This window comes from Lactuca serriola, chromosome 7 (genome assembly GCF_051521515.1).
Source record: "Lactuca serriola cultivar US96UC23 chromosome 7, Lser_US96UC23_V15, whole genome shotgun sequence".
In the NCBI taxonomy this organism is placed as follows: Eukaryota; Viridiplantae; Streptophyta; class Magnoliopsida; order Asterales; family Asteraceae; genus Lactuca; species Lactuca serriola.
The window spans coordinates 15371022-15382544 of record NC_136414.1 but is presented as its reverse complement, the minus strand read 5'-3'; the positions used below and the strand labels follow the sequence as shown (position 1 = coordinate 15382544).

The 11523-nt window shown below is 34.4% G+C and overlaps 3 protein-coding genes across 3 annotated transcripts; all 3 read left to right on the top strand.

The window, feature by feature from the left end:
* The first annotated feature begins 4883 nt into the window (after positions 1-4883).
* On the top strand, positions 4884-6823 carry LOC145063327 (F-box/LRR-repeat protein 25-like). The gene is made up of 2 exons (XM_079010917.1): positions 4884-6376; positions 6490-6823. The coding sequence occupies exon 1, from the start codon at positions 5025-5027 to the stop codon at positions 6153-6155; it is 1131 nt and encodes a 376-aa protein (XP_078867043.1). The 5' UTR covers positions 4884-5024; the 3' UTR covers positions 6156-6376; positions 6490-6823.
* A 2496-nt stretch (positions 6824-9319) lies between these two features.
* LOC145063755 (putative F-box protein At1g49610) lies at positions 9320-9943 on the top strand. Its single transcript, XM_079011342.1, has one exon. It carries the CDS (start codon positions 9320-9322, stop codon positions 9941-9943), a length of 624 nt encoding a protein of 207 aa, XP_078867468.1.
* LOC145063611 (putative F-box protein At1g49610) lies at positions 9359-11164 on the top strand. The gene is made up of 2 exons (XM_079011209.1): positions 9359-10788; positions 10892-11164. The coding sequence occupies exons 1-2, from the start codon at positions 10150-10152 to the stop codon at positions 10952-10954; spliced, it is 702 nt and encodes a 233-aa protein (XP_078867335.1). The 5' UTR covers positions 9359-10149; the 3' UTR covers positions 10955-11164.
* Positions 11165-11523: the final 359 nt, after the last annotated feature.

Genomic DNA, 11523 nt, shown 5'->3' with positions numbered 1-11523 from the left:
ACCATGGTTTTCCGAGAGGGTGGACAATCGACATGAGGACTAGGGTTAGGCCAGGGTTAGAGTCCACAAAATGGACCAGGAGTTCGGAACCCCAAGTGGGTGAGAACAGTTTGCATGGGAGAGATCGCCAGGAGGGGTGGTCTAGGGGGATGCTCAACAGTTTAGAGCGGTCCAGACAGGCTGAAGGCCTAAAGAGGCAGTCCAGACATGTTAAAGGTTCTGAGAGTGGTCCAGATAGACTGAAGGCCTGGTGAGGCGGTCCAGTCATGCTGAAGACTCTATATGTGTTTGTAGATCTATGTGCGGGTATTGAGTATGTTGCTATGCTATAACAATCAATAGGTATGTCCCCAAGTACTGAACATGTTGATGGAGTATGATGAAGACTTTGTATGGGTTTTGTTAGTTATATGATCAGGTTCTGAGTATATATGTGTTATGGGATAGTAACTTGTTCTGCAAGTGGATAGTGTAGGGTGAAGTTTCAGCACTGTGACACTTGTTGGTGCTGTGAAGGCCATTGATTAGGCCTTATTGGGCAATGGAGGAGGTGAGAATCTCCAGGATGGAGTTTTGGGGCAATTGAAGTGACGACAGCGGTGTAATTAGATTATCGGGAGCATTCCAGTCATGAGATGAGGTCCGGAGAGGGCATACCAGACTCATGCCGTGGGCTCAGAAGCAGTCCAGACCTATGTTGAGGACCATGTGAGGGTATTCCAGTCATAGGGTGTGGGCATATAGATTGTGTTGGTTATGTCTCTTGTAGGAGTGCGTTCGGATTGGAAGTTTTGTTGAGATTCAGGGGAGTTGTACTCGGTTGTGACGAATCAGAGGATTATGGATGAGACACAAGGAAGATCCTTGGATCTTAAGTTATGAGTAGACCTGAGTTATGTTCATAGAGGTATTCCAATATAGGGTATTCCATCCTGAGGATGACCGGACCCTATGATTGATTGGACCTGATATGTTTGGTATTCCAACCCGATGGTTGATTGGGCCAAACATGTGTGGGGATACGAGGGTATTCCATATTAGGGATGACTGGACCCATCGTAGGCATGCCTGGTATTCCAACCCGAGGCTGATTGGGCCAGGCATGAATGTTCATGTTTATTAGTGGGTTGATTACATATGAGATTTTGGGAGCTGAAGGACGCTTTATCCTGTCAGCACAAAGGGTTCGCTTCAGGAAGAGGGAAAGTTGGGTTTCTGATACTTTGGATCATCAGGATTTTGTCTGGTTGGTCGGTAGTGGTAGGAATGTTGTTGGCGGGAATCTCTTGCGGGACTGTATTCTATGGATGTGGTGGACGACAAGGAGCGACATGGTAGATTATCGTCGGTATTATGTGGACATCTTATTCAGATGGTTTATTAGGTGGCATGTTGTGCTTGATCGGGCTGAGGCGGTCCTGCTCTATGCAGTAGGCCAAGATACTCGGTGTGGGTCGACGGTAAGTCGTAGGCACATGGGTTCAACATAATATGATCCATGGTTCTGTTTTTGGGTAGGAACCTCAGGATCCCAGGGTTGAGTGGTCTGTTAGTAGTGTTGGGAAGAGAACTAGCGATGGTTAGTATGAGTGGTCTGTCAGGGAGCCAGACCGAATTTAGGTTTCCAAATTGCGGGTTTAGGTAGAGTAAGGTTGTGTCTTGCATGAGTTTATGGATTCGTATTCTCTGGAACGAAAAGGTTCCCGTTGGGTTTAGTCTCCTTCAAAAGTCGTAGGATGTCATGGTTATGGAGGTGCCCCTCAGGATGTCGGGATGTCGGGGATGGTAAGGAGCGATCCGAGGACGAAATCGAATTTAAGTGGGGGAGAGTTGTAACATCCCATTTTTCCAGTAGCTTCAAATTCATCCCTCAGATTTTTAATTAGGTCATTTTGGTCCTTGATTTAGGAGGAAGTGGCAAAAGGAGGCCCTAGTGGCAAAATGGTAAGTTTGGAGAATTAAGTAGTACGTTGGGCGTACATGTGGTACGCTAGGCGTAAGTGTGCCAGGATAGAACCCTAAATTTTAGGGTTTGTGGAGTATTTAAGCACCTTATGGACCATACCCTCTCATCTCTTTCAGCCTCAACACCTCCCTCAGGCCTCAGCCGTCTTGAGAGAACCCTAGCCTCCTAGTGATCATTCTTGTCCCAAAAGTCCCAAATTGGTGCATGTTATGATTTGGACGAAAAGAGTTGTCCTTTCAGACCTTAAAAGAGGTCCTAAGTGATAAAAATGAGGTACCATTAGCTGAATGTGTCCCATGCTTGGTATTTATTATCTGGATACTTCGGGATCTTTGGTGAGGCAGCGATTCGGGAGTTCGATTCTTCAATTCAGATCGGATTTGCGAGGTGGGTTATCCTCACTGTACTCAAGGGTCTAAGGAACCAAGGCCGGCTCTTTGTTTTGTTATTTGGGAGTTTTGCTGTTGTCATATGTTAGCTCGTTATCCTGGTAGATAGGATGGTTATATGCTAGTATGATCTATTAGATCGATATCCTGGTATATAGGATGGTTACATGCTAGTATGATCTGTTATATCGGTATCCTGGTAGATAGGATGGTCATATGCTAGTATGATCTGTTAGATCGGTATCCTGGTAGATCGGATGCGGTTATGCTTAGTGACCTATAGTTTGGTCTGACTGTCTGTATGCTGGTAGGAGATTACCTGTTATATGTGCACATGATTGATTGGTAGTTGAGGGTATTCCATCCCGAGGATGATAGAACCCTAGTATGTTGTCTTTTTAGACTATTATATGATTATCTGATATAGGTGCACATGTTTGATTGGTTATGTTGGCATTCCAACCTGATGGGTTAGGGCCTGGGGTATTCCAACCCGATGGTTGATTGGACCCATAATATGTTGGCATTCCAACCCGATGGTTGAGGGCCTGGGGTATTCCATCCTAATGGATGATTAAACTCATAGTATAAATTATATATATGTATTGTGTGTGGGCATTCCAACCCGATGGTTATGGGCCGAGAGTATTCCATCCATAGGATGATTGGACTCGTAGTATGTTGGCATTCAAACCCGATGGTTGAGGGCCTGGGGTATTCCATCCCGATAAATGATTGGACCCATAGTATGATGTTTGTTATTGTATGTGTATTGTTGTGTGTATGAGTATTTTGGGGGTAACCCACTAAGCTTTCGGACTTACAGTTTTAGTTTATTGTTTTAGATTCAGCGGCGGGAAGGCGAAGGCGTGACCGTACACTTCCTCGATTGATGATTTTGATTTCTGGGAACTCTAATGTCTTAAACTATTTTGAAAACAAATTATAATAACTGAATGATTTTAAATGATTTAAAAAGTTTAAAATTGGCTCAAATTTTATGGATGTTACACCTTATATGTAATTTTTTTTAATGAACCCGTGTTGTACACAAGTCTAATAACTAGCATATATATATATATATATATATATATATATATATATATATATATATATATATAGTTATTATCAAGTTACCAAAATACCTGTAATTATGTCCTTAATTTAACGATGTTATCAAATATTTACCGATGTTTTTAAATTTGTGAAAAAGGAAGGATAAAATGACAATTAGTTAACATAAAGACTACGGTACAAAAATAAAGAGGGAAAATAACTATCCAGTGTAATCATCTTTGTCGATTTGTTCATATTTAGGCAACTTCTTTATTTTTGCATACATTTGACCATTTAACTTGTTATATGTGTTCACATATAACAAGTTAAATGGTTAAATATGTACAAAAAAAAAGAAAGTGTTCTAAATATGAACCAAACGAGAAGTTAATTACTCTGATAAGTCATTTTTCCCCACTTATAATAGCAATTTTATTTTTCATATTTGTTTGTATTATTTTTTTCAAACGTTATTTTTAAAATATCCATAATTTCATAAATATCAATTAAATATTGATTAATTTTAAACTTTACTTTTTAATTAATAAATATGTTTTTGTTTTGTGAAATATTTTATGTAGCCTCTTATAATTTTTTTTCTTTTCTTTTTAAGCGTATACAACATTTTTAACGTAAATAATATCTAAAAATAAAATTAAGTATGTAACAATAAGTATGGAAGGTCTTTTAAAAAAATAAAAAGAAAATATTACTTAGCAAATAAAAAAACAAAAAAAATCTATATATATATATATATATATATATATATATATATATTAATTTTTTAAAATTATTACAAATTTTTAATACTTTTTATTAGAATTTTATAAACTTTTAATTTTTTTAATATAACGTTTTAAACTAGTATATAGCGAAAATACTTTAAAATGTTATTAAAAAAATATTAAAATTTCACACAAAATTTATGAAACACTTTAAAAATGTTGTAAAAGAAAACTTAGAAATAACTATATAAAATTTGTATAAAAAAAAGTTTAAAACTTGTAAGAAAAATTTTAAACATTTATAGTTTAAAAACATTTTTATTAAAATTATATGAAAGTATAAATAAAAAGTTAAAAAAAATTATAAGCAAAGTTTAAAACATTATATTAAAAAAACATATAAGAAAAAAATATCATAAAAATGTTGTAAGAAAATATAAAAAATATTAAGAAATTTATAAAAAAAAAAATTATTTACATTTAAACAACTTTTTTTATACACAAGTGACTATTTAACTTGTGAAATATATTCACATATTATATTATGATTATACCAAGTCATTTTTCCATTCGAAACGATAGCTTGGTAATTTAACTTAAAAGGCGAGTTAGGGTGGAGACTTGGGCAAAAATTTAATTTTATTAGAATACATTAGAAAATAGAATATGATTTTAATAGACTGAGTAGTATATTTTTAAAGCTTAGGGGAGGGGGGGGAGGGTAAAACATAACTTTCTGAAGGCATTGTGATTGGTGAATGGATACAACTATACATATACGACAATTGAGTTTTCTGCAATTCTTGATGGGAAAGCAGCGAGGGCTCTGTCGCAGAAGACAAATTCAAGGTAAAATTGCCCACAAACGGATTAAACATCAAAGAAATCATGGAAAAAAGGGATGATGATGGAATTAGTGCGTTGTCGGATTGCTTGCTTCTTGAAATCCTCTCTCGATTGCCCTCCACAAAAGACGCCATTAGAACAGGCACGCTCTCCAAGCGATGGGAACATCTTTGGACTTGGGTACCTACTCTGATTTTTTCAACTACAAATCGTCCCCCGACTCAACGTCTTCAAAACTCCAAGTCAAGGGCCGAATTCGCATTATTGGTGGACAAAACCATAACTCAATGTCACCAAATAAAGCTCAAGAAATTCAAAGTGCATACCTATTATGATACCCGAATTGAATCGCAGTTTAACAATTGGATTCGTTATGTTATAAGTTGTAAAGTTAAAGAGCTTAACCTGGAGTTTTGGGGAAGGGAAACTGAGTTTCTGTTAAATGAATTTATATTCATCAATTCACGTTTTACTTATCTAAGACTAACAGGATGCAAGTTGAATCCAAGTGGGGCGATTAGTTGGGAAAATCTTAGGAGTTTGTGTATTTCCGGGGTGAATGTAGATGAAGACTTGATTGTAAATATAGTATCCGGGAGTCCTCTATTGGAAACTTTGGTGTTTGAATATTGCAGGTGGCTCAATATTACTTCAGAATCTGAATCTGAAGCCGGTGATATCATCAGAAAATGTGTTCCTACTAGTTTATCACTAACTCAATGTCGCCAATTGAAGCTGCTAAAGAAATTCAAACTGTACGCCGATTATGATATTCAATTTCAATCGCAGCTCAACAATTTGATTCTCTATGCTATAAGATGTAATGTTGAAGATCTTAACTTGAGGTTCTGGAATCACGCATATGATGATGAGTTTGTGTTAGATCAGATTGTTTTCACCACTTCATGTTTTAATGAGCTGAGAGTAGGTGGGTGCATGCTTAATCCAGTAGCGGGGATTAGTTGGAAAAGTCTTAGGAGTTTGTGTATATCCGAGCATATTAGATTAGATGAAGATTTGATTGAAAATATATTATCTGGGAGTCCTGTATTGGAAACTTTGGAGTTGGATGATTGCTATGGTTTTAGGAGGCTCAATATTACTTCAAGAGTGTTAAAAGCTTGGTGTTATGTGGATATGAGGTTCCTTATTGTGGATCTGAAGTCGATATGATCAAAATCAATGCTCCTAATATTTTATCACTAACAATGGAAGGTTGAATTTTTTTTTGTAAGCCTTTGTTGCTGAATGTGTCTTCTTTTGTCAAAGCTCGCTTAGATTTTAGTTTTACAAAGCTCGAGCATTGCAAGAAAACAGCTAATGAAGTGGAAGAATAGGTGCTTAAAGGATGTATAATGAATCTTCGCCATGTCAAGGAGCTTCAACTTGGGGTTGTATGTTCTAACGTAAAAAAAAATGCTCTTCCATTTTGGATTAATCAATGAATATGAATGCTCCTGATATTTTTGTCACTTTTGTTGTTGTCTTGTTTTTCTTTGGTTGGTAGGTTCTTTCTGGTTTGGAAGCTAAAGGTTTTGTTTCTCCATCAAATTTGAAGCTTGCAGGAGGATTAAGGTGATTGGTTTGACAACGGATCATATAGGGAGCTGCTCTTTCATGACCTTTTTATTGATGGTGCTTTAAGTTCATTTAAATTATCCACAACTATTTTCTGATCTATTTTATAAAGTAGAGTACACTTGTTTAATTAGGTTGTGGATTATTTCTTATGTCAAAATGTTTTTCTATTGGCCGTTTCATGCTATATGGTGAATTATTATCAGTTGTTACTCCAAACCATCTATTTTATAGTAGTTTTGAAGCTTCATTTTTCTTACTAATATCTCTTCTCCTATGAACATATATACTGTTGAGTTTTGGAGTATGATGTTGTCTAATGTTTTTCCAATGTCAGTTACAAATTTGTTGGCTCATTGCATTACATATTTAAAGTCAAAAAGTAGGATGCTTTTGTCAATTGATTTCTACTTATGCTCTAAAGCAGGATGTTAAACATGAAATTTACCCACGTATTCTGCTGCTTCAAAGTAGGATGTTAAATCTGTTATACTCCATAATATTTTTTGTCATTATCTTTTTTTCTTTGGTTTTACAGTAGGTTCGATCTGTTAAATATGGTTAGTTTTCTTTTTTTGATCATCTTATTTTCTTTCGTTTTACATCAGATTAAATCTGTTAATTCCGATTAGGATCTTGTTGGGATCTTCAATCTGTACATTATTTTTGTTTTGAATCCTTTATAAACTAATTTTCTCAATGCAGTCTTGTCTCATTTGTACTTTTGGCAACAGATAAATCTTTTTTTAAATGCAAATAGAATGGCTCAAGAAACAGCAAAGTACTTGCTTTGAGTTTTGGTAAATAAATATAAATCTATTATTTTTAAATTTTTGTAATGATCAGTAACTTAATCTTTGCCCTTTAACTTCCCATTTAGGTTTTTAGACAAATTATCATAAACCTTAGACACAATCTTGAAGGAGATCACTTTCAGGTGAAAAGGATTAGATTTAAACAAACAACTTTTACATTATCTTTTTGCAAGCTTTAACAATTGAGCCAATAAATACGTATCTCAAGAATTCCAAACATGAACTCCGATTTTGCACCTCAAAATGTAAAACTTATGCTTTTGTTTGATGATCTAGAATCATTTTACGCCAGAAGCTAAATGATGTTGCAACAATGAGAATATTTATTCATCAACTAAAAAAGGTGGAGCATCTTAATTTCAATGGACAAGATTCGCAACTAGATCTTGCATGCTTCTTCCTGCAGCATGGAAAAGCATTGAAGGAAATGGTTTTTAGATGGGGTGACTTTCAATAAAAAGTCAACGGAGACTATGAAACAAGTGTCAAACTTTCACAAGGCTTCTTCAGCTGTTAAACTGATTGCTATTCTCAAGGAATGTACTACATGTGTTGCAACCTTTTCTAGTAAAGTGTGAGTAGTACCTTCCTATTGTTATTGATGGGGTAACTAGATCTCTACATTCATGTTGATGCATTTGGATTTTGATCTTTGCTTCAACAAGGAAATGTTTGTTTTCTTCATATTCTTTTACAAAAAACTTTTTATCTGTCCACATAACTCTAATTTTGGGTTAAATGCACACCATAGCAACATAGTTTTGGCCAATTCCTTATTGTGATGAACTGATGATGATACTCAAGAAGGTTGAAAAAGCTAATTAATACTCAAAAGTTGTGGCTTAATGGTGATCGTTGGTAAATACACCTTATTATAGGAGTTGAGGAAGAGACGATGTAGAATGTCCCTTTAATCAAAATGTTTGTAGATTACTATAGTGGATCTAATAGGTATGTATGTGAGTATGTCTCTCATTCATGTTTTGGCTATTCTATATTTCGACCTAATTTTACCTTTATTATCAACTACATTCATCATTATCTTTTTCGGTATGAAAATTTTTATTTGAACAGTTTAAATCTAAGCAAACTAGAAATATTTTAAAGGTTAAATCACACAAACCTGGTAACACTGCCACTCAATTTTAAAGTAGAATCCCAAGTAATAGAAAACTTGTTAAATCATTTTCAAGACCAAGTTACGTCTTCATCTTGTCTTAAAATAAATTTAAGGCCTATCTACACTTTCTTGTTGCTTTCAAAGTTGTAAGATATTGCTTTCTTTTTTATTTAAACTGTGTTTGAGAGACTAGCTAAAAACTATTTTTTTATAAGCTAGATGATAACTAATAAAATAATAACATTTGATAAAATAGTTGATAACTAAATGAAAAATATAAATCAATACTTAAAATATAAACAAGCTTATAAATTATTTTTAAAATATAAACAACCTTACAAATTAGTTTATGCATAATTTACTTCAAATTACATGATTTGTTTTAACCCTGTAAGCCGACATAAGTATTTACGTTTTTGTATGATTTTCAAAGATTTCTCTAATTAACTATTTTTTTATTAGGTGTTCGACTCGTGTATTACACGGGTTGATTTAAAATAAGATTAAATATTAAAGTGTAAACAATAAATATATTTTAATTTAAAACTTTAAAATAAGAAAGGAAGAAATCGATTTATTGCAATTTAATGTTATTTATATTATATTTAATAATACTTTAAATATATAAGTATGTGACTTTAGTTTTAAAAATTGAAACAAACCGTAAATTAACGGATAATATTTATTTAAAAAATACAAAACTTATGAGTAATTGACTAGGAACCATGATTTTTAAAAATTTTACTCTTTTATTTTATTAGACTGAATAGTATATTTTCAAAGTTAAGGGGGTAAAGCGAAACTTTCGGATGTATAGTATAAATATGCGAAAATTGGGTTTTCTGCTGTTCTCCATGGGGAAAAGCAGCGAAGCTCTGTTGCAGATGTCGGAAGAAGGACAAAATCAACCTAAATTTGCCGACAAACGGATTAAACTTCAAGAAATCATGGAGAAGGAGGATGATGATAGAGTCAGTGAGTTGCCTGATTGTTTGCTTATTGAAATCCTCTCTCGATTACCCTCAACAAAATATGCCATTAGAACAGGTACGCTCTCCAAGCGATGGGAACATCTTTGGACTTGGGTACCTACTCTGATTTTTTTTCATCCCGCACCTCAACGTCTCAAAAACCCTAAGTCAAGGGACGAATTCGCATTATTGGTGGACAAAACCCTAACTCACTGTCGCCAATTGAAGCTCAAGAAATTCGAAGTGCATACCTTTTATGAATCGCAACTTAACAATTGGATTCGCTATGCTATAAGGTGTAACGTTGAAGAGCTTAACTTGGACTTTTGGGCGATGAAAGATAAGCCTGAGTTTCTGTTAAATCAATTTATATTCATCAATTCATGTTTTACTGATCTGAGACTAACAGGATGCAAGTTGAATCCAACTGGAGCAATTAGTTGGGAAAATCTTAGAATTTGTATATTTCTAGGGTGATTGTAGATGAAGACTTGATTGTAAATGTAGTATCTGGGAGTCCTTTATTGGAAACTTTGGTGTTGGAAGTTTGCCAATGGCCCGATATTACTTCAGAGTCTGAATTTGATTTTGAATCTGAAGCCAATGATATCATCGGAATCAGTGGTCCTACTAGTTTATCACTAACTCAATGTCGCCAATTGAAGCAGTTGAAGAAATTCGAAATGTCTATTAATTATGATATTGAATTTCAACCGCAGCTCGACAATTGTATTCTCTATGCTATAAGATGTAATGTTAAAGAGCTTTACTTGGAGTTTTTGAGTAACATATATGATAATGAGTTTGTGTTAGATCAGATTTTTTTCACGAGTTCATGTTTAACTGAGCTGAGATTAGAAGGGTGCATGCTTAATCCAGTAGGGGCGATTAGTTGGAAAAGTCTTAGGAAATTGTGTATATCCGAGTATTGGGGTTTTGATGAAGATTTGATTGAAAATATATTATCTGGGAGTCCTGTATTGGAAACTTTGGTGTTGAATCATTGCTATGTTTATAGGCGGCTCGATATTACTTCAAAGAGTGTTAAAAACTTGGTGTTATTTGAATACAAGGTTTCTGATGGTGATTCTGAAGCCGATATCATCGAAATCAATGCTCCTAATATTTTATCACTAACATTACAAGGTTGGATTTTTTTGTGTAAGCCTTTGTTGCTGAATGTGTCTTCTTCTGTCAAAGCTCGCTTAGATTTTAGTTTTACAAAGCTCGAGCCTAATGAAGTGGAAGAAGAGGTGCTTAAAGAATGTATAATGAATCTTCACCATGTCAAGGAGCTTCAACTTGGGGTTGTATGTTCGATGGTAAAAAAAAAATGCTCTTCCATTTTGGATTAATCAATGAATATGAATGCTCCTAGTATTTTTTGTCACTTTTGTTGCTGTCTTGTTTTTCTTTGGTTGGTAGGTTCTTTCTGGTTTGGAAGCTAAAGGGTTCGTTTGTCCATCAAATGTGAAGCTTACAGGATGAGTAAGGTGATTGATTTGACAACGGATCATATAGGGGGCTTTGAGTTCATTTAAGTTATCCATAACTTTTTTCTGATGTATTTTAGAAAGTATACTTGGTTTAAATAATTAGGTTGTGGATCATTTCTTATCAATTGGCCGTTTCATATTATCAGTTGTTACTCCAAAGCATCTAATAGTAGTAGTTTTGAAGCTTCATATTTCTTAGTAATATCTCTCTCTTCTTCTATGAATTATGGCATTTTTTTTGACCAAAATTTTCTTGGTATGCTTTTCTCTTGAGTGACCAACATATATACTGTTAAGTTTTGGAGTATGATGTTATCATGTTATCTAATGTTTTTCCGATGCCAGTTACAAATTTAATGGCTCATTGCATTACATATTTTTAAGGTAAAAAAGTAGGATGCTATTGGTTTCCAATTTCTACTTATGCTCCAAAGTAGGATATTAAACATGGAATTACCCACCTACTTTGCCGCTTCAAAGTAGGATGTTAAATCTGTTATACTCCATAGTTTTTTTTTATCATTATCTTTATTTCTTTGGTTTTACAGTAGGTTAGATCTG